Here is a 24,662-nt window from a genome sequence, read left to right on the forward strand (position 1 = left end):
CCGACGACACACAGACAAAACCAGGTCGTGACAACTTACAGTGTAATAACCAAATTATAACCAAATAGGTATAGAATATTATATGATATTTCCAAATGCATTCCAAATCTGTTACTATGAAATAAAATGCTAAAATCATCTAAAATCGTCACCATGATAATTAAAGAGTGTGACGCTGAAGTCATGCCCTATGTTGCATGTTGCGCTGCCATCTTGGGAGGATCATACTCCACTGCTATTATTGTTTTGATATGTACCGTTACTTGTAGTAAATATTATTTTAGAATAAAGCTAACTTAAGACACCAATCTAAATTGTTAGGTAATCAATTTAGTACTATTTTGACAATACTATGTTTAGTGTACGACATGCATGAGGACCACATGAACTTGAGGGTGTTGGCCTGTTTTGTCTGAATAACATGGTAGTTAAACTGACTAGGATGTTTATAAGTAGCCTACAAAGCATCCTAATGCCCCGTTCATTTCTAATATACATTTGATTAATAATGTTGTATCACATATATTATTATTGTTACCTGAGAACGTGGTGGATCCATCTTGCTTCGTTGAATACGTCGAGTCACTTTCAACCAATAAGATGCCATGTAAGAGGTCGCGTTTTCATTGGCCCGCCGTGGAAGCCTATCCCTGATTGGTTGACTACTTTTGACAGCCTATAATGCCTGGAACATACAGGAGGACCTCTTGAGAGCTAGGACGCACGGCACGCATTTTGAGTGCGCACACGCTCACTGAGCGAGAGAAGAGAACATTCATAAGAGAGCAGCGTTTAATTGAAAGCGTGCGTCCAGTTTTGTGCATGAGCAAAGGAAATCGGCGTGCGAGCGGAGAGATTCGCGCGCTCGTATTACAAGAATGCGCTCTCGCCTTGTAATAATGCGCTCGCGACATTTGTCATTAAAATAACGCCATATTCTGTTGCCTCACGGTGAATCACGCATGCTCACTATCATTAGCTCATCGGTTCTCACTCACGAGTCGACCGACTCAGACGTGTCCGAAAGAAGCGGCTCTTCGGTTCGTGTACTGCTGAATCGAAAGCTGTTGCAACCGGCTCTTGACTCGAGAACGAGGACCGCTCTAGCAGTGGCATGAACGTAAACGGTGCTGCAGATTGGTTTACTTACAGTGATAAGGCAGTAATAAAGTCCTAAACATCTTTCCAATGTGTTTTATAGTATCGCACCTCTGTTTTATAAAAATATCTGACTTAAGCCCTATTCGCACGGGATTAGTATTACCTGGGGACCTCTGGTCATTTGTAATAATTGCAGAGATTGTCTGTGATCATGTAGCGCATTCGCACGGGATAAGTGAAGCCTGTGATTTTACTCAAATTTACTGACTTATTTCCCGGATGTGATGGCAAGGCTTTGCATATAGTTTGAATAGCCTATTGTTGAATGGTGTTTAATGATATATATGACCTGTCAGCATTTGAGACCCGCGATCGTGGTGATCTTCTGTCTGGAGCGCGATCACGGGTCTCAAATGCTGACAATGTTAAATCCCCATTCACACAGCCCGCTGATCCCGGAAAATTGCCCAAAAATTGCCAGAGTGCCTTCTGTGTGAACGCAAACGCATCCCGGATAGATCCGAAAAATGATTCTGGAAAGGGGACCTATAACATTAACGGGATCAGTCCTGGAAAGCGCCCTGTGTGAACAAAAGGCAGAAACAATGCCGTAAAAGCCATGTAGTGATGGCACACATCTATAATAAATCGTAAATAATTTGGCTATGAAAACAAATATAGTTAAGCGATTATTTTTTTTTCCTTTGTAAATCAAAAATTACTGTTCGTCTTTAGCTTAATCATGGATGAATGCAAGAATCCTAATCACCAAACATAAGGTCAGATGCAAGAATAGAGTTGTCTGCTTCTAAACGCTGTTTAAACTTGAAATTACTTCTATCAAAAATATTAACACGAAAATACACAGCGCTTCAATAAACTTGATCGCTTACCAACATTAAAAACCGTCCGTGCTCGTGCTGCGGAGAAACCCGAGTGTTTCTGTGCAAAATTGGAAATATAGCATAAAACATTTGCGAATAAGAACCGTTTCCATCCAACTAGTCAGCCGTCACTGTCGTAATAAACTGCCACTAAATATCAGTAAGAATGGTAAGAGAAGCCACTGAATATTATAATTTTCATATATAATAATACTTGCGCAAGCAGACGATTACGAAACACAATAAATGCAAGATCAGTACTCTGGTTAGTCAGGTTTCGCCGTCTCATAGTGCAGTTACGTGACTTTTTGGAGGAATTTATTCGGCAAATGCGTTTTCATCTCCCATAATTCACATTAACTCTTTTTCGAAAAATGAAAAACCACCTCAAGCGAGCGTAAAAGCTTTTTTTGCGAATTAAAGGTTTTTAATTAGAAATTTGGTGTTTCCATCACTCGTTTCTGATGCGAAACTTCAAAATGCGAATAAAACCAGAGTGATGGAAACCCGCTTGTTAACAGACTAACTCCCGAACATTTATGTGCTTGTTTTTCTCAACAAAAACATTATAAATATAATTCATAAACATCATGATCATATACCGACCTTAGTGTTTATTTGTGGTTTTTATAGAATTATGTGCAATATGCTTTAGGTCCTATTAGCGGGTTTTTCATTCGATCTGCGTGATCTTATTCCGAAATGGTTACAAAATCTAAATGCTCAAAAACTTTTCTCAAACTTTGTTTTAAAAAGCGATAAACTTATTTTAAACTCACATTGTTGTACATCATATTACTGAAAAAAATATTATACCGTGCCTTTTGTATTGCATTAGGCTATGTTGCAAAAATACTGGCTCATTTTAACTTCGCAGGATTCCGTTATATTTTTTTATTAAGGTTGTGTAAATTTGCACTGAACAATACTGAACAATTTGCATTTATATGTTTTCATATGACATTTTATATTTATCTTATATTTAGCTTAATCTCGTTGGGCTATAGCCTACCTTGCGTTCTTGTGCCTCTTCGTTGTTCTGCATTTACCAATAAAAATATAAATACAAAAGTTTTTTTTTAAATTGACGTCTTTGTCATTTGCAAAAGGCAACTGTGGCAAGGGGGCGTGGTTCAGCGAGTGTGTCCAGTACGCGCACGGCGCCTCTACTTGGACCGCACGCAGAGCCCAGAAGCTCTGAGCAGCTCTTTATCTGTTNATCTTCACGGAATGTGTGTGAACGCATGCACAAATTCCAGAAAATCACTGGCAGTGTGAATGAACAAAATCTAATGATCCCGGGACAAATTCCCGGACACATTTTCCTTGTATTTTCTGGGATCTCTATGTGAAAAGTGCTTTTACAAGCGTTTCCAAGATAAATAAATAAACGGAAGACTCCCGGTCAAAACAACAGTTTTGACAATGTGTGGAAATGAATCCGCAACCAAATTAATATCAAAACAGCCTCCACTATTAGCAAACGGTGGATAAACCTTGAAAAATGATATATGAGCACGCCAAATCACAGAGATGCCGATTCGCACTGGACTAATATTATCACAGGACCTCGGTGTTCGTCAAAATATGGTAGGTAATTTGTGGGGGAATTTTTACTTTACAAATTACAGACATGGCCGATTCGCACGGGATTAAGATCACAGACAATCTCTGCAATTATTACAAATGACCAGAGGTCCCCAGGTAATACTAATCCCATGCGAATAGGGCTTTTTATCTGCTTTTAAAATTACACGCATGTGCAGTATCATCAGTTCTCAGTCGGACGTGTTCGAAAGAAGCGGCTCTTCAGTTCATGTACTGCTGAATCGAAAGCTGTTGCAACCGGTTCGTGTCAGAAGAAGCGATTCGCGAACCGGCAACCGGTTCGACGGCTCAGAATCGGCTCTTCGGTTGACGGTTCGTGTAGGCCTACTGCTGAATCGAAAGCTGTTGCAACCGGCTCTTGACTCGAGAACGAGAACCGCTCTAGCAGTGGCATGAACGTAAACGGCTCTGCAGATTGGTTTACTTACAGTGATAAGGCAGTAATAAAGTCCTAAACATCTTTCCACTGTGTTTTATAGTATCACACCTCTGTTTTATAAAAATATCTGACTTAGATGCTTTTTATCTGCTTTTAAAATTACACGCATGCGCAGTATCATCGGTTCTGAATCGGACGTGTCCGAAAGAAGCGGCTCTTCGGTTCGTGTACTGCTGAATCGAAAGATGTTGCAACCGGTTCGTGTCAGAAGAAGCGGTTTGCGAACCGGCAACCGGTTCACAAATCGGACATGTCCAACAAAAATGGCTCTCGTGACTCTAGATTCTTCTAGTCTGCGAGAGCGATTCAAGGAATCCGCTTGCTTCTCGCACATGATGATTACGTCATGTTTAGATTTATATAATCTTGTTTAGAAATTAAATAAGATTTTCATGAAAACACCATGGATTACTTATGAAACAAATAAATGTTTAGTTTATTATTTTTTACAAACAATTATTTTTAACCTTTACAATAATTAACATAAAAGCACAACTGCACAAACGTTTTCTGTAATGCATTTTAAGCAACATTAATATAAAGAATATGTTTGTACAAATAATTATGACCATTAAAAAGTGTGATCTGTGTTCAAATGTTTATGTTCATGTTGCAAATGTAGTTTCTTATATGTTGAACCGGTTAACAAATCGGACGTGTTCGAAAGACAGCTCTCGGTTGGTTCAGTGGTGATCCGAAAACTGTGGCAACCGATTCTTGAATCGAGAACGAGGATCGCTCTAGGTGTAGCGTTCGATAGAACACGCCACTGGATGCATGCTTACTATATCAGCTAGCTTAGCTATAACTTGAATAGCTTCTCCGCTCGTGCCTAACAGTTCAGTTCAACGTGTAGTAGTGTACTGTTGGATTTACTGAAAAGTCGTTGATACTGGCTGGTTTATTTTGAGTCAGATGGGTTTGTCATGCATGTCAAAAGTGAGTAACTGAAGGAATTTGTGGATAAGTGCTTTTTGTAGATGCGAACCGTTTCGAACGATTCAGTCCGATTAACCGGTTCACTAAAAAGAACCGGTTCAAATGAACGATTCATTTGCGAACCGGCCATCACTACACTCAAACACTAAAACGCTTGTAAAATAAACTCTCAGAGCAACTCTGGAGATGAACTTCATGTGTTCATAATCTCATACAGTGCCGACGCAGATAAATCCTAGACCATCACTTGTGTTGTATGTTAAACTGTGCACACAATTCACTCAGACACGCAGAACAGCCAGATGACATTTAAATAACAGGATTCCGTGTCCGCATGGACTCGTGCGGTGCGCCATTGATTATTGTCACACACAAACAAGCACAACCACGACATACACGCAGCTCTGTCTAATGCATATATTCTTATTATTCTACATATATGTCGCACTGTTTTTTTTTCAAGGTACTTGTCCGGTCGGGCAAGTACAATTCTCTCTCACTTACCCATACAAAACATTCACTTGTCCCGGACAAGCGTTAATGTCGAGCCCTGCGGTGCATCCCTAGTCTCGAGAGATCTGACCGGTCTTGCAAGAACACAATATCCTCACGCAATAGAGGGTATGCACGTGTCGTCACTAGTGATGGGAATTATGATTCATTTGAGTGATTCGTTCTTTTTCAGTTCGTTCACCAAAATGATTCGTTCAGATTCGTTCAGTGACCATTTCTATAACTCAACTCAACTCAACTTTATTTATATAGCGCTTTTACAATTTTCATTGTTACAAAGCAGCTGTACATGAGACATATTGGCTATAAGCAAAATAATTAAAGTTGTACCTGCAAAGACAAGAAAAGGTTGAAAACACAGAAGACAGACATACCCACATACAAAACACTCCACACACACAATATGCACACGTACTAACACACATAGACATAGAGACACACACACACACACGGATGCGCACGCACACACACACAACACACACACACACACACACGTACGTACACAGACAAGTACGCACGCACACACACACACACACACACACACACACACACACACACACACACACACACACACACACACGCTCAGTGAGAGCACACATTTAGGATAAAGGAGAGGATAATACGCCAGCAGGTGGTGAAAAATAGTTGTGTTATGTCATGTCAACGAACGTATTAATGGACGTATAAACTGATTACAGGCTTTATTAAAATGTGTGTCTCTGATCTACTCATTAAATAAATAAAATAAGTCTAAATAAGTGGTTCAGATGACCAAAATACAAGGTTTTCTTGCATAATTAAAAAGATAATTGTTTGGTCATTAACACATTCATAAATCTGGGATTATGTTAAATGTGAAGTTTATGTATTTTAAATAAACAAGCGTGCACAGTAGCCTACCTGTAACTGCGCTTTGCATCCGCTTCCTGCTGATTGCTGAACGAGACTCACATGCTAAATGACCGACCTACAGTGTACACTCTGGTTAATTTCGTTCATGAACGACATGTACCAGTTCGTTCAATTCGTTCACGAACGAGATCTATCTCTCTCGTTCAGACTCAACAGCGACTTGGTCAGTGTGGGCGTATTCATTCAGTGGAAGATCTAACCAATTACATGTCCCTTCACAGCCTGAACTGGAATGCTATTTGCTGACGTGACGCGAATGAGAGCTAACAAATACTTTTTTGTTTTACAGTTTTTAGAGAAGTGCATGACATGAATTAAATGTAATGAAGTCGTTTTTGTTTGAAAGAACAATAAATGATAAAAATGCACACAAAACACCTGTGCTTGCAGTACAATAACTGAGTAAACAGGGCTTGACATTTTCTATGCAATAAAAATGACAATGTTAATTTGTCTTTGTTACATTTAACCATCAGCTTGCATTATTTTATTATTTTCGTAAGGATCTTTACATTGTGTCCGTTTCTGTACTTGTTGAAGAAGAGACCTCATCTTTCGTTCACGTCGTTCACAAACGAGAAACAGCAAGTCCTTTCGTTCACTCACGAACGAGATGACTGACCGTTCATGTCGTTCATGAACGAGAATCAGCAGGTCCTTTGACTCCTTTCGTTCGTGTACGAACGAGATCTCTTGTTCAGACTCAAACACAGGCTCGTTCGTTCAGTGAAGGGCGTATTCGTTCAGCACATTCAACCAATCATATGCTCTATCAAAGCTCACACTCGAACGCCATTGGCTCGTGCTTTAGACACTCTTTTAAGCCAAGACGCTCTGTGCTCGAGGGAGAGATTTCAGTGAATGATAAATATGAGTCATTGCCTTACGTGAACGAGAACGATTCGTTCACTTGAAAGATTCGTTCAAAAAGAACGATTCGTTCACGAACGTAACATCACTAGTCGTCACTTTCCCACGTGAACACGCCGGAACGCGCCTGCTTGAGTGGTAAAACACTGGGCAAAATGAATTGTTACAATATTAGGAAACACAATTCCGCGCAACATTTGAGTGTCTAAGAAAACCTGATTCCTTTGTAAGTCATAAGGTAGTCATAAGGATCGCCGTCGAGTCCAGCTGCTTGTAGTATTTGTCCCGGTTTTTTGTTCCTTCTGTTGAATGCAGCCATTTTGCCTTAGTTTTACCACTGAAGGGAGCGTGTCCCGGCGTGTTCACGTGGGAAAGTGACGTTAAGCCATACCCTCTATGGGCGTGATGGAGTGCCGGGCTCGAAATTGCGATCATTTTAGTCGCATATGCTCCCTAAATTTAACCTGTGCTTTGGGGCCACAAGTACTGTACAGTATATAGTGATGTTTCGTTTGTGAACGAATCGTTCTTTTTGAATGAATCTTTTAAGTGAACGAATCGTTCTCGTTCACAAAATGCAATGACTCATATTTCTCGTTCACTGAAATCTCTCCCTCGAGCACAGAGCGTCTTTGCTTTTAAAAGAGTGTCTAAAGCACGAGCCAATGGCGTTCGAGAGTGAGCTTTGACAGAGCATATGATTGGTTGAATGTACTGAACGAATACGCCCTTCACTGAACGAACGAACCTGTGTTTTGAGTCTGAACGAGACCCGCTGATTCTCGTTCATGAACGACATGAGCGATCAGTCATCTTATGGCGTTATTATAATGACAAATGTCGCGAGCGCATTATTACAAGGCGAGAGCGCATTCTTGTCATACGAGCACGCGAATCTCTCCGCTCGCACGCCGATTTCCTTTGCTCGTGCACAAAACTGGACGCGCGCTTTCAACTATACGCTGCTCTCTTATGAATTGTCTCTCCTATCAGGGATAGGCTTCCACGGCGGGCCAATGAAAATGCGACCTCTTAACTACAGTAGGCCTAATTGTTAAAAATGCTTGATGAAGAGTTGTTTTTCGTGTTCTTTTCTACAAAAGTGTCATGTTAATGTGTAATTCTTGTAAAATAGTATATTGTAAATTGCTGAGTTTCATTCTTATAAAATCTTTTAATATATAAATCTTTTAATGAGTGGATTCTTGCGTGTGGGTAGGTGGGTGGATGGGGGGCACCATGAGGTCTTAATACGCCTCTGGATCCACCACGTTCTCAGGTAACAATTTTAATATATTTGATGCAACATTATTCATCAAATGTATATTATAAATGAACGGTAAGGGAGTGTTTGGTATATTGCATAGAAGTTCAGTTGTGTGCCCTGAACTTCTGGAACACTGAATGCAGAACACTTACAGTGTCTGTCTGCAAACGCATTAAATGCATAACCAAATAGGTATAGAATATTATATGATATTTCCAAATGCTCCAGTGCTATTATTGTTTTGATATGTACCGTTACTTGTAGTAAATATTATTTTAGAATAAAGCTAACTTAAGACACCAATCTAAATTGTTCGGTAATCAATTTAGTACTATTTTGACAATATTATGTTTAGTGTAGGACATGCATGAGGACCACATGAACTTGAGGGTGTTGGCCTGTTTTGTCTGAATAACATGGTAGTTAAACTGATGTTTATATGTAGCCTACAAAGCATCCTAATGCCCCGTTCATTTCTAATACACATTTGACTAATAATGTTGCATCAAATATATTAATATTGTTACCTGAGAACGTGGTGGATCCATCTCGCTTCGTTGAAAACGTCGAGTCACTTTCAACCAATAAGATGCCATGTAAGAGGTCGCGTTTTCATTGGCCCGCCGTGGAAGCCTATCCCTGATTGGTTGACTACTTTTGACAGCCTATAATGCCTGGAACACACAGGAGGACCTCTCGAGAGCAAGAGTACCAAAGGATTCGTGGACGCACGGAACGCATTTTGAGTGCACACAAACTCACTGAGCGAGAGGAGAAAAAATTCATAAGAGAGCAGCGTATAGTTGAAAGCGCGCGTCCAGTTTTGTGCACGAGCAAAGGAAATCGGCGTGCGAGCGGAGAGATTCGCGCGCTCGTATGACAAGAATGCGCTCTCGCCTTGTAATAATGCGCTCGCGACATTTGTCATTATAATAACGCCATATCATCTCGCTCATCTCGTTCGTGCGTGAACGAAAGGACCAGCTGATTCTCGTTCGTGAACGAGCTGTTACTTCTCACTCCTAAACGAAATGAAAGATGAGGTCTCTTGTTCAACAAGTACAGAAACGGACACAATGTAAAGATCCTTACGAAAATAATAAAGTAATGCAAGCTGATGGTTAAATGTAACAAAGACAAATTAACACTGTCATTTTTATTGCTTGGAAAATGTCAAGCCCTTGACAAAATAAAATAAAATATAATATCTTTATTTTTAATTATGCCTGTTGAGTCTGAACGAGAGAGAGATCTCGTTCTTGAACGAATTGAAGGAACTGGTACATGTCGTTCATGAACGAAATGAACGAGAGTGTACACTGTAGGTCGGTCATTTAGCATGTGAGTCTCGTTCAGCAATCAGCAGAAAACGGATGCAAAGCGCAGTTACAGGTAGGCTACTGTGCACGCTTGTTTATTTAAAATACATAAACTTCACATTTAGCATAATCCCAGATTTATGAATGTGTAAATGACCAAACAATTAACTTTTTAATTATGCTGAAAAACCTTGTGCGTTGGTCATCTGAACCACTTATTTAGACTTATTTTATTTATTTAATGAGTAGATTAGAGACACACATTTTAATAAAGCCTGTAATCATTATCAGTTTATACGTTCATGAATACGTTCGTTGACATAACACAACTCTTTTTCGCCACCTGCTGGCGTATTATAGAAATGTCACTGAACGAATCAGTGAACGAATCAGTACAAATCATTTTGGTGAACGAACTGAAAACGAACGAATCACTCAAATGAATCACAATTTCATTACGTTATTTTAAATGCATTCACAGGCAAACCTCATTAGAAACGGATCATCTGTCTTACATATGTGCAATGTAAACGTAAAACATGATGTGTTTATTTATTTTTAGCTGTTTCTCTGAAGGCTATGAGGGTTCAGTCAGTGGAGGAAGGAGAACTGACAGTGTGATATGATCGCCACCTCTGCTGACATGAGCACTATGCAAAAGCATATAGAGAAAACAACCACAGCTCTTTACTAAAAGCCACGCCTGTTAAGAAAACAAAGCATACATTTTACTGCCTGTGCAATTACTGTCTGTCATTTGAGTTTGTGACAAAACATTTTGCAGTGTTTGCAGATTGTTTATTACTGCATAATATAATTTATTAAAACAGAAGTTTAATTTGTTTCATAAAGTACAAGTTGATTTTATAATGCTTAGATTTTTTGCATTTTGTGTTAAGGTGAATAAAAGTTCATTTTCCCTATATATTTCATCATTGAGGATTTCTTTAAAAAAAGTCTAAAATCTTGTCTCGTTCTCGTGAACCATGTCTCGTTTGTCATCTTGTGAGATAAGCGTCTCGTCACACCCCTTGTAACTAGTAAAAACATCAGCAGATCGGCTTCAGCAGATCACAAAATTTCTTTCAGAAGCTATTTTGTGTAATTGCCACAATGCAAAAATGCATATTAAAGGCAAAACTGGAGTGGTCTCCTCATTTTTTTCTGCACCTGTATACTATTTTGGTCAAGTGTTAATTTTAAAACCAGACTTTGTTATAGGCTTTCAATACAACTTTTGCCGTTGTATTTCTCTCTTAAGAAGGTTCTTTGTGAGATTACTTTATTACGGTGAAATCTCTCTTATGTATTAATGTTATGTTGATTGTGAACTTTGATCTCGTTTTTGGCTCCTTTTCAGCAGGCATATACATTAAATATGGGCTTTTTTTAGACCATTGCTGTCTACTGACTTAATGCACAAGGGACATTAAAAAAATGCATAAAAGCAATATTTGGTAGTCAGTTTTATTAGAGTAAACTACTTTTTTAAATCATTTTCTGTATTTAAAAAAATATTATAAACAATCCTCCTGTTTTGTGTGACATTTTGGTTGGATTAACTTGCACATAGCAGTCCATTATGGGAATTTTCACATAGCAATGCATTATGGGATTGCCTTCTCCACAAAGGAATAGTAAGTATGGTATCATAGTGCAGTGTTTCCCAACCCTGGTCCTCGGGGCCAGTGTTGGGTAAGTTACTCTGAAAAAGTAATTAATTACTAGTTACTAATTACACATTCGATAATGTAATTAGATTACTGTACAAGTTACTCTCTTCAAAAAGTATTTAATTACTTATTACTAATTACTTTCTATATCCTACGTCAACCTTGATGAGTTAAGTGATTCAAGGATAGACATGAAACGGCTCTTTTAATTCATTCAAATAAATAATATAAAACTACATAAAGTATTATTATTAATTACAAATGTGAGAATTATACATTAAAGCACGGATTTTGAAGTTAGACTTTGAATTTTGATGTAAATTCCTCTTCTGCAAACACATATATTACACAAAGTATTTACTTTAATTACATCAGAAGTAACTGTAATTAAATTACAGAAAAAACAAGAGTAATCCCTTACTTTACTTTTTCAAGGGAAAAGTAATTAAATTACAGTAACTAATTACTTAGTAACTAGTTACACCCAACACTGCTCGGGGCACACCTTCCAGAATGTTTTAGTTCTCTCCCTATATGAAACACCTGATTGATGAGTTGAATCAGGTGTTTTATATAGGGAGACATCTAAAACATTCTGGAAGGTGTGCCCCGAGGATCAGGGTTGGGAAACACTGTCATAGAGTAACATAGGCATCTTCGCCAGGCTTTTCATCATGCCTTAATATGCTGCTCATGTAGGCAGCTCACTAGATTTTTTAGAACAAAGCAATTGTTTTGGTTACTGTATTTTTGTGTTGTTATATATTAACTTAAATGGACTTTTCTTTTTTATTTACAGACATTATTGAACTCCCAGAAAGCATTTCGTATTGTAAAACTCTCCAAGTAGCAGATTTTAGTGGGAATCCCTTGACAAGGTAATTGTGTATTTCCATGTCTAATTACTGACTTAAAGCTCATGCTGTTATTAAAAAAAAAAAAAAATTATTCACAATCACAAATTAGTCTTTTACTTTTCTCTTTTCATTAGTTCAGATTAGCCGTGCCTTTTTCCACTGACTAATAAACACTGTTGTTACCGTTTACACCATATTATAAGAACAAATATATTTGTCAGTGACTACGTTTACATGCACAGCAATAATGCGATTACTTCCAGTAATCAAAGTAAGGACCTAATCGCAGTAACATGTTTACATGACATGAGAACACCTCTTTGCTCCCGTTTACATGAAAGTTTTATTAGTCTGATTATTTGCTATAATACACAGCACAAACAATGATGTCCGAAACGAGTAGGTGTGTGTTACTGGCTATAGTTCTTATATATTTGTGTCAAATGCAAAATAGCGGTATGTGGATGTATTTTATGGTTAATTGGTGCCGTGATGAATATAGAAATATTTACATTTATGCATTTGGCAGATGCTTTTATCCAAAGCGACTTGCATTGCATTGTACTATACTTTTTTTGTTTCTAACTATTGGCAATCCCCTGGGATCAAACCCATGACCTTGGCGTTGCTAGCGCCATGCTCTAACCACAGAGCCACAGGAAAGCGTTGATAATCGTTGATTAGTAGCGTTGACGGTTGATGGTTTGGGAAGCTCTTGTCAGGTTCCCAGGGACCGAGACAGGAGGGCTAGGGGAACGATCTGCTTCATCGACCTCCCAGGCGGTGGTTCGATGGCTGGCAGTGCGGATCCCTCGCCATGGGGAAGCCCCCGGGAGGAGATCGGCTCTGCTGATTTACCTGCCTGGCGATGATGTAGCACAACGCACCGTCGATTGAGAGTGCTGAGGTTTGCTGGTTATCCTTGACATTGGGTCTCGCCGTGACGCAACGTCGAGTTGCCGAACACTGTCGTGTAGAGGGTGAGAGGGGCTGTGATAAACACCCAGAGAGAGAGGAAACTCTTAGAAGTGGGCTGTTGGAATGGAATGGCTGGGGTCGGGCCCGATGGTATTCTCGATCTCCCTGGGGTCTTCCCATGAGGGCCGCTTCGGCTGCCATCGCAGCTGCTGAAGGGGTGGTGGTCTCCTATTCGATGTCTTCTTCCGGGGGCGACCTGAGTGGGGGCACCAGAGCCGGAGGGTGTCGAAAAGGACCAGGGCTCCTAGGAAGCAGACGGTGCATGGGATCTCGACGGCCGGAGGGCGGCCGAATCGCACCGGTGGAGGATATGCTTGATAGCCTCTGTCTGCTTCTTTACTGTTGAGAACTGCGGCTCGAAAGTATCACCGAACAGCCCCCCCTTGCGAGATGGGTGCGTCGAGAAAGCGGACTTTCTCGGCTTCACTCATCTGTGCAAGGTTCAGCCAGAGGTGTCTCTCCTGGACCACAAGTGTGGACATCGCCCGACCCAGGGCCCGCGTGTCTGCGGGCACGAGAGCACCGCAACGGCACGCTCCACTTGGGGGACATCGACGTATCCTCTAGCTGCCTCACCATCGAGGGAAGAGAGGGCGACAGAACTAGTTTGACGTGGACGCGCCGAAAACGGGGAGTTCCAGGCCTTACTAAGTTCCTCATGCACTTCCGGTAAACACGGCACTGGGGGCGAGGCACCATGTATCCAGCCGCGAGAGGCATGAGGGCACTGCAACCCAACGCTCAAGGCGGCCCGGGAAAGCATGGCTGACATTTCGACATCCGCTTCTTCCTGGGCTCGACCCCCCGAGGGAGGGAGCTCTGAGGAAACTTGAATATTCGGATTGTACTTTTCTGGAACAGTGTTGTAAATAAAATGTAACCATTCGTTTTTAGTTGTCTCATCTTTTGGCATGGCAAACAAAGAGTCTTTCTTTTCGCAACGAAACACACAGCGTCTCCGCGACATGGCTGCGGCGGTGACGATACAATTAGATTTACGAGTACGCGTCCACCTCACTTGCGTTTAGATTTGGGCGGTCTTAAGTCAAATCATGTTACGAAGTGACGTAGATTCGTCGGGATGTGGTTACACGAGGCGTTTCAGGCAGGTCTGGGTTCGCTTTCGCCTTTAGATAGAATGCATCTTTTGTTTCCGACACTTTAATTTTAGCAATTTTACGTGTCTAATACATGCATGGGCAAATTATAACACACCAAAGACACAGAAAAACACGTATTTCCGCCATATGACCCCTTTAATATTAACTTACCTCTCGTCTGTCATCTTTGAAGTGAGATTCAGTGATTCAATGACCTATTCATAAACACAGTCAATGACTCGATATGTCACTCACTTAATTACTTACTTACCACCCCCTACTGGCAGTTTTAGTTTAATATAAGGATCACTTATTTTATCATCATTGCATATTTCTCTTTTGAACCTTTTTATTTAAAACATTATTTATTTTAGAAAGGTAAAACATTATACAGGTGTTACAATAATAGTTTTGTAAATGGTGATCAGCAGCTAAATATTGATAATGGGGAAATTACTGCTTTTTGCCATGGCGTGACTTCTTACTTTTTGCAGACGCTACAAAGGCAGAGGACAGTAACTTCAAAATAGGGGTCAAAAGTCAAGTTTAAGCTCATGTTTTTTTAAGTACATCAATTTAATTACTAAAACATCTAATTGCCAGATTTCCAGTGTCCTACCTATAATTAATTTGGCTGGACAAATAAAAAACGTGAAAGTCATTTTTCTCAGTTTCACACTCTAGCGAGTTAAGGTCTTTTGCCTTTGTAGGGCAGTATACACATTCACTCTTTGTTGGGTCCTAGAATGATTAAGAATTGTTGCTGTGTCCCAATCCACATACTCTCCGTCCTAAATAGTATTCAAAAGCAGAATTAGTATGTCCCAAATTGTAGTATGTTAAAAAGAGTATTCCAAAGATTCCCGGATAGTCTTCAACTTCCGTTAGAAATTCAAAGTGCAGAATGATGCACACTCTAACGGCTGATATTTCCCACAACTCACCGCGAGTAGGTGGAGTTCAGTGACGCTCCACTGCATTAATAAAATTAAACTGTTACAAAATTAAATTAGATGTTACAATGTGTCTTAGGCTATTTGTAAATGCAATGATGTACCTTATGATTTGCTTTAGATCTCTCATTCTTATAGGAGATAATATCTGTAATATCGTTATTTACAATTTTAATTTCTGTTTTTCAAAGCGAGCCAATCAAGTTGACTTGCATATGAAATATTGAATAGCAAGCGAGTTGTGGCAAGCATGTTAAATATTTTGCCGGTCAGTGATCAGAATGATCAGTGATTGCATTTACATGCACAGGCTTACTCCGATTATTCATTATTAAGCTGATAACAAGTTAGGTCATGGAAACACATAAAACGGTTTTCTTTTATCGGGGAAACCTCATAAACGGCGTAATCAAAACCCCATTACTCCGATTTCACGCTGCATGTAAACACGCCTTTACTGGTTTTCCCCCAGTTTTGTTTATGTGTGCATGTCTGGCAGCGCAATAGTAAAAGTCTCAAATGGAAGTAACAGTAAAATAATGTATAAAAGTCCCCCCTTGAATCATGTAGATGATGTAGAAATGGCAAAATGAAAAACCATTGTTGCATATGCAGATACTGCAGACATGAGAAGAGATATAAAAATACAGCTTCTGACTGATTTCCCATGGCAGTTTTAATTACTAGACAGACTATTTTGTATTTTGTTTGTTTTGCCTCTGTGTTTACAGTTTTTTTTCTTTGGTATTTGTCCTGCTTTAGATTGCCAGAAAGTTTTCCGGAGTTACGGAATTTAACATGCCTTTCCGTCAATGACATTTCCTTGCAAGCACTCCCAGACAACATTGGAAAGTAAGTGCTTTATTCCTAATTTGCATCTTTTAAAGCATTTAAAGAGATACTCCACCCAAAAGTGAAAATTCTGTCATGAATTACCCCCCCCCCCCCAAGTTGTTGCAAACCTCTATACATTTCTTCTGTTTAACACAAAGATATTTGGAACAATGTTAGTAACTGACATTTCTGGCACATAATTGACTACCAAAGAAAAAATAAAATGGTATTCAAAGGCGCCAAGGTAGTCAATGATGTTCCAGAAGTGTTAGTTGCAAAAATGTTTCCAAATATCTTTCTTTGTGTTCATCAGAACACAAAGAAAACTGAAATTTATACAGGTTTGCAGCAACTTGATTGGGTACATTCATTTTTGGGTGGAGTATCCATTTAAAGCCTCCATTTAAAGGTTTCATGTAAAGGTCTTATAAATGTCATGATTCATTTTTTTTGTTAATTAGTAATGTATTAAAATGCATTTAAAACAGTTTTCCAAAGACAAAATGCATGTGCATTGTAAAACCGGCTTTAGCAGCTTTGTGTCTGGAACTGTCGAATTCAATTCAATCGAATTGTATTTATATAGCGCTTTTTACAATGTTGCATTGTAGTTAAAGCATTAAAGTAACAAGTCGTCCATCTTTACTCTTGGTTGGTGATGGAAAATTGTGAAAAGTTGAGTTGAGATTGTCCTGGGCTGGAGCTGGGATTGTCAGTCAGTCCGCATGCTCTCATCGGAGGATGGCAAATGACAATCAGATGGAGCTGGCGGAGAAGGGGAGAAAGAGACTCATTAGCGTAGCAGGAGGTAATAATTAGCATTTGATTTGTTAATAGTGAATTGGCTGCACCATGTGAATGCTTGGCTAAAAAGATGCGTCTATAATCTAGATTTAAACTGTGAGAGTGTGTCTGACCCTCGAATAGTATCAGGGAGGCTATTCCAGAGTTTATGTACTATGTACTATATATGAGAATGCTCTACCCCCTTTGGTGAATATAGTTATCCTAGGTACTATCAAAAGGCCAGAGTTTTGTGATCTTAAGGAGCATGATGGGTTGTAGCGCGACAGAAGCTCTCTTAGATGGGCAGGAGCTAGATCAGTGAAGGCTTAGTAAGTAATTAGAAGTACTTTATAGTCCTGTACTTTATGGGTAGCCAGTGTAGAGATAATAAAATTGGGGTTATGTGATCATATTTTCTAGACCTGGTAAGGACTCTTGCAGCTGCATTCTGAACTAACTGTTTGGTTATTAATGATGCGGGACAAGCACTAGTGCGTTACAATAGTCGAGGGTTGAGGTCATAAATGCATGAATTAGCTTTTCTGCATTCATAATAACAGAATTTTCCGCAGTTTCTAAGATGGAAGAAGGCAGTTTTTGTAACAGATGATATGTGATTTTCAGAAGACAGATTGCGGTCTAATATAACTCCTAGGTCTTCAACTGTATTTTCTGGGGTAATAGTGTAGCCTTCAATCTTCAAGTTGTAATCCGTAATATTCTGCTTAAGGGTCTTTGGTCCAATAAATAGTACTTCTGTCTTATTGGAATTTAAAAGAAAGAAATTACTTGTCATCCAATGTTTTATATCTTGGATGCACTCTGCCAATTTAGATTAGAGGCTCTATCTGGTCTCGACTGTCAGGGTTCTGGTAGACGGAGAGCACACCACGGAGGTAGATAAGAAAAAGGAGTTTATTTCAAAAAACAGGTAAGTATCCAAAAACAGGTAAGTATCCAAAAACAGGTAAGTATCCAAAAACAGGTAAATATCCAAAAACAGGTAAGTATCCAAAAACAGGTAAATATCCAAAAACAGGTAAATATCCAAAAACAGGTAAATCTCCAAAAACAGGTAAGTATTCAAAAACAGGTATATCCAAAAAACTGGTAAGTCTTTCAAAAACAGGTAGGTATACTTATCGGGGTTGAGAATTGCTTTGAAGACAACAAGACTGAACAGGGAAGAACAAAAAGGTGCAAACTTAAATAGAATCCTGATGATGTGATGCAGGTGTGGACTAATCAAAAATGGTGGATGTGTGGTGCATGCTGGGAAACTGAGTTCAGAACTCCGGGGAGAGGGAACGGGTGAAGCGAGCTGGCGGTGACGACATGGGGGGCGTGGCCGGTGGTGCTGAAACCGTTACAATAACCCCTCCTCCATGGTCCGCTCCAGCGGACCTACCAGGGTGACGGGGTCGACCTCGAAGTCGAGGACCCGGACGTTCAGGATGGGTTTGGTGGAACTCTCGTAGGAGTGCTTGGTCCAGAATGTCAATCCGTGGTACCCAGGATTGTTCTTCAGGTCCGTAGCCCTCCCAGTTGATTAGGTACTCGAGGTGACCTCCCCGTCTCCTGGAGTCCATGATCTCCTCTACCCTGAAGATCTGTTGGGCGGCGTCCAGAGGTGGTGGAGGAGGAGGCAGATCTGTTGTTACAGCAGGGTCTGTAGAGGAAACAGAAACAGGAGTAATAAAGGGTTTGAGAAGGGAAACGTGAAAGGAGGGGGAGATCCGGTAGTGTTTGGGCAGCTGGAGGCGGAAGGTGACGGGATTGATCTGTCGAGTGATGAGGAATGGTCCGATGTATTTGGGACTCAGCTTCCGGCAGGGTTGTCGCAGGCGTAAGTCCCTTGTGGACAACCAGACCCGTTGTCCTGGAGCATACTGGGGGTTTGGGGATCTTCGGGCGTCCGCATGGAGCTTCTGCCTGCGGATAGCCTGCTGGAGGTGGTGGTGAGCTGAGTCCCAGACCCTCTCGCTCTCCCGAAACCAGTGATCGACAGCTGGCACCGATGAGGGTTCTCCAGACCAGGGGAACAGGGGAGGTTGATATCCTAGGATACACTGAAACGGGGTGAGACCGGTTGAGGTCTGTCGAAGGGAGTTTTGGGCGTACTCCGCCCAGGGTAGGAAACGGTGCCAGCTGTGTTGGTGAGTATGGCAGTATGATCTCAGGTACCTCCCGATGTCCTGTATCTTCCGCTCAGCCTGGCCGTTCGCCTGAGGGTGATATCCGGAGGTCAAGCTCACCGAGATGTTCAGTATTCCGAAGAAGGCCTTCCAGACCCGGGAGATGAATTGGGGACCCCTGTCTGACACAACGTCTTCAGGAAGCCCGTAATTGCGAAACACATGGGTAAACAGGGCCTCAGCCGTCTCTAGTGCAGTGGGGAGCTGAGTGAGGGGAATCAACTTGCATGCTTTGGAGAACCTATCCACTGCCACCAGGATACAGGTGAATGTGTCAGACAGGGGCAGGTCGGTGATAAAGTCCACTGCGAGGTGAGACCACGGTCGTTGGGGTATGGGCAATGGGAGTAGTTTTCCCTCCGGCAGGCGACGTGGTGTCTTTGCGATGGCGCAGACTGAGCATCCTTTGACGAATCGGGCGATGTCCTGAGTCATCCCAGGCCACCAGTATCGGGCGGAGATGAGCGAGAGGGTGCGCTGTCTGCCTGGGTGTCCTGATCCCGGAACAGAATGAGCAGAGTCCACGAGGGTAGTGCGGAGCTCGGATGGCACAAAGATCCTACCCTCGGGACCTCCCGGCGGAGTAGGGTGTTGGAGTTCAGCGATGTCCCGGTCGAAGGCCCACTGGATGGGGCAGACGAACATGGCTGGAGGAAGCACTGGTTCAGGTTCGGTTAAATCTGGGGTGACGTAGTGTTGTCTGAATAGAGCATCAGCTTTGCCATTTTGCGAGCCAGGTCGGTAAGTCACTTTGAAGTCGAACCGTGAGAAGAAGAGTGCCCAACGGGCCTGACGAGAATTCAGACTCCGAGCCTCTTTGAGGTACTCCAGGTTACGGTGATCGGTGATCACGGTGAAAGGATAGTTCGCGCCCTCCAGCCAATGTCGCCATTCTTCCAGAGCCAGTTTGATGGCTAGGAGCTCTTTATTCCCGATGTCGTAGTTAAACTCCGCCGGGGATAGCTTGCGGGAGAAGTAGGCACATAGATGGAGTCTAGGAGGCTTCCCCTGCCGCTGAGAGAGCACCGCTCCTACCCCGGTCGAAGAGGCATCCACTTCCACGAGAAAAGGCAGGTCTGGGTAGGGTAGAAGTAGGGTAGGAGCAGTACAAAAGGCTTGCTTCAGCTGGTCAAAGGCTTTGAGAGCTTCGGGATTCCAGGACAGGGATCTCGAGCCTTTTCCAGTCATGGCGGTGAGGGGAGCTGCAATAGAGCTGAATCCAGCGATGAAGCGCCGGTAGAAATTAGCAAATCCCAAAAACCGCTGCAACTCCCTCACCGTATGGGGTTGTGACCAGTTCTGGACCGCCTCTACCTTCCCCTGATCCATGGTAACTTGGTTGAAAGAGATGATATAACCCAGAAATTTTATGGTGGATTGGTGAAACTTGCATTTCTCGAGTTTCAGGTATAGTTTATGTTGGCGTAGGTGTTGGAGGACGATGGAGACATGGGTAACGTGAGCGGGTCGAGAGCGGGAGTAAATAAGAATATCGTAGAGGTAAATTATAACGAATTTCCCCAGCAGGTCCCGGAAGATCTCATTCATGAAGCTCTGGAACACTGCTGGGGCGTTCACCAGGCCGTAGGGCATGACCTTATATTCGTAATGACCGTTGGGAGTCACAAAGGCCGTCTTCCATTCGTCACCTGGGCGAATCCGAATCAGGTTGTAGGCGCTTCTTAGATCCAGCTTGGTGAACAATGTAGCATGGCGTAACTGTTCCAGGGCGGCAGGTATCAGGGGAAGAGGATAGGCGAAGCGCTTGGTATGACGATTGAGAACCCGATAGTCTATGCAGGGACGAAGACCTCCATCCTTTTTCCCTACGAAGAAGAAGCTTGACGCGGCAGGGGAGACAGACGGTCGGATGAAACCTTATCGTAATGCCTCCTCGATATACTCCTCCATGGCCTTCTGCTCCGGGATGGACAAAGAATAGATCTTTCCTTTGGGCATTGTGGCCCCAGGCAGCAGCTCAATGGCACAGTCCCGTGGCCGGTGAGGAGGCAGCTCCGTAGCCCTCAGCTTGGAGAAGACGTCCTGGAACGACCGATAATCTACGGGAACCTCCCCGGAGTTGAGGACCTCAGGACTCTCGACGGTAGTGGCTAGGATGGGTAGTACCGGTTTTAGGAGAGGTTCCTCCTTGATCGGGACCCTGGTGTTGGCGGTGCGACCTGCCCATCCGGATATGATGCCAGTGCGCCAGTCCACGATAGGTTGACGTTCCATCAGCCAGGGTCGTCCCAGAACGATATCGGAGGTGGACCCCTCCAGTACCCAGAAGGAGATCTTCTCCATATGCCTGGGAGAGATGTGAAGGGTGATGGGTGGGGAATGGTGTGTGATCCGACCTCGGCCCAGCGGTTTTCCTAGGATGTCTTGCACAAACATGGCTCTCTCGTTCCTTAGGCGCGGGAAGCCCAACTGAGTAAGAAGATTCAGAGAAATGAAGTTCCCGGCGGCTCCAGAGTCAATCAGGGCATGGACTGGATAGAGAAGTTAGGTGCAATAATAACCACTTGGGTAAGAGCAAGGTGAGGTAAGGAGGCCGGTGTATGGATAGAACTCACCGCTGGTCGAGCCGGACGGACGGGGCAGACGGCTAGGCGATGACCTGACCCTCCACAGTACAGACAAAGGTTAAGGTTCCGCCTCCGTGTACGTTCCTCAGGACATAGTCGAAAACGATCCACATCCATGGGTTCTGGGTCTGAAGAAGTCCGGGAAGCAGAGGTCGTAACCCGTGGAGGAAATGTACCGGGTGATGACGGCGAACAGGCTGACAGACGTTGGGCGATACTAATGGATCGTTGTATGAGAGCCTCCAGACCGACCGAGTCATCGTAGATGGCCATGTGTAATCGGATCGAGTTCTGTAGCCCTTGGCGGTAGACCGAGACAAGCGCCGGCTCATTCCATCCACTGGTCGCCGCAAGGGTGCGGAACTGGAGGGCATAATCCGCCACTGAAAGGCGTCCTTGTCGAAGCCTCAGCAGTAGATCGTGCACCGAAAGGTAATCCATTGCTTGGCCAAAGACCCCTTTAAAGTGCTCAAGAAAAGACTTCAGATTAGTGGTAAGTGGTCCTCCGGCCTGCCAAATCCCGTATGCCCAGTTCAGGGCCTTACCGCTCAGGAGGGAGATGATGAAGGCTACCTTGGATTTGTCCGTGGAGAATTGACCGGGGTGCAACTGTATGTAGAGCTCACATTGGAGACAGAACCCGCTACACTCCTCCACGGAGCCAGTATATCGGTTGGGTAGGGCCATGGGACTAGACGCCGATGGTGGGTTAGACGGAAGGAGTGCAGGTGCGGGTTGGTTCCGGAGTAGGGTGACCAGTTCAGAGAGGGGATCAGAGGGAGCTGGAGGTGAAGGACCGGGAGAAGTCTGTGGTGTGGTCATGGTGGTGGGTTCAGTCTACTGTCAGGGTTCTGGTAGACGGAGAGCACACCACGGAGGTAGATAAGAAAAAGGAGTTTATTTCAAAAAACAGGTAAGTATCCAAAAACAGGTAAGTATCCAAAAACAGGTAAGTATCCAAAAACAGGTAAATATCCAAAAACAGGTAAGTATCCAAAAACAGGTAAATCTCCAAAAACTGGTAAGTCTTTCAAAAACAGGTAGGTATACTTATCGGGGTTGAGAATTGCTTTGAAGACAACAAGACTGAACAGGGAAGAACAAAAAGGTGCAAACTTAAATAGAATCCTGATGATGTGATGCAGGTGTGGACTAATCAAAAATGGTGGATGTGTGGTGCATGCTGGGAAATTGAGTTCAAAACTCCGGGGAGAGGGAACGGGTGAAGCGAGCTGGCGGTGACGACATGGGGGGCGTGGCCGGTGGTGCTGAAACCGCTACATCGATGAAATAAATAACTGGGTATCATCTGCATAACCATGGAAACTAATTCCATGTTTTATAAATTAGTGATGCACCGAAATGAAAATTCTGGGCCAAAACTGATACCGAAAATTCAGGTTGCACTTGGCCAAAAACCCAATTAATAAACTTTTAAAGTAGTTTTTATATAATTGTATTAATTACACACACTAAAACCACTAAATAGAACATATTTTAAAACAATACTAAATAGCAGTCATTCTTCCTTGGTCATTGCAACACAATCAAATAAGCCTTTTTATAACCAATCATTTAAACATTGCAGTTCTAAAATTATTCTATAATTATTATATGCATAACAGTAGTCATGTAAAAGTCAAACTCATGTCCCCTCCACTTTTTGCACTTAATTGCACTTTGGTGCTATATATTCTTTGTGACGAGGGAGGCGTGACGAGAGCCATGGGAGGAAGAAGCGAGGCCGGGACGCGATTGATAATGAGTGTCAGCTGGGCGTCATTCCGGCCTCGTATCTCTCATGGAGGAGAGCGGATATGGAATTTAAATGGACCCAAAACTCACGCGCATGGAATCCGCGCGCGCACGCGCTATGCAAATGCGCATAATGATAACCACGCGCGGAAAGCTGCTCCGCGAGGGCGCATTTAAACTCCGCGAGCGAGCAGAACAGTATCCGCAAGTGGAAAAGAATCCTCGCGCGGGCGCATTTCTGCTCCGCGAGCAGAGGTTTTGACGAGCGCGTGCGCGATTCTCTCTATGCTCTCGCAACTGCTCAACACTTGCTCGCTCGTTGAGTTGACTTCTAAGACTTTGGAGGCGGGACAATGGCAGACTTCTCTGATCCTTTGATTGGTCACTTTTAACATGCACTCACCTACAGTCTCCGACATGTATCTTACCCGTTGTACAGACGTCTTAATTTGGCATAACACGATACTTTTTTCCACTTTTAAATTTGGGTTACAGTGTTATGTATGCCCTTGGCTTTGGATTTACATATTTGGCATCTTGACAGGAAGTTAGAAATAAATAGTTTGGTATGTGTATTCATAATTGCTTTTGTATTGTTAATATTTTCATGAAATTGTTATAAAATGAGAATTAATAAATGGCTACAACAGTATAACTCAAAGCACAAGTTATTATAAATTACAATATGATGTACTCTCTAAAATTTAATTGAAATAATTTATTTGTTTTGCTTTATTTGTTTTGAAAATATTAAAACAGGCTATGCCAGTAAACAGATATTAGATAACTCAAATTTAATGACTACAGGAGACATTTAATTATATTATTATAGTGTGTTTTAAATAGGTCATACATGACATGTAAGTTTAACTGCTATATTATATAGCATAATTTTTGTTGACAGATGTAAGAAATCAAAATGTCACTTGTTAAAACACTAACACATAGCTAAGGCAAGGTAATACACTAATCATTCGGTAGTAAGACATGTAATCTGTAGGTGACTGCATGTAGGTGAGTGCATGTTAAAAGTTACCAATCAAATGCGCGGAGACCTCATTTGATTGGTAACTTTTAACATGCATTGTCCC

General features: G+C 42.2%; 1 protein-coding gene across 1 annotated transcript in view; it reads left to right on the forward strand.

Moving 5' to 3' along the window:
- The window catches only part of lrrc1 (leucine rich repeat containing 1), a 102,749-nt gene that overhangs the window by 50,040 nt on the left and 28,047 nt on the right, over positions 1–24,662 (forward strand). The window contains exons 3-4 of the mRNA XM_057341259.1: positions 12,325–12,403; positions 16,176–16,265. Of these exons, the coding sequence (XP_057197242.1) occupies positions 12,325–12,403; positions 16,176–16,265 (169 nt within the window). The remainder of the gene's footprint in view (positions 1–12,324; positions 12,404–16,175; positions 16,266–24,662) is intronic.

Source organism: Triplophysa rosa, linkage group LG9 (genome assembly GCF_024868665.1).
Source record: "Triplophysa rosa linkage group LG9, Trosa_1v2, whole genome shotgun sequence".
NCBI lineage: Eukaryota > Metazoa > Chordata > Actinopteri > Cypriniformes > Nemacheilidae > Triplophysa > Triplophysa rosa.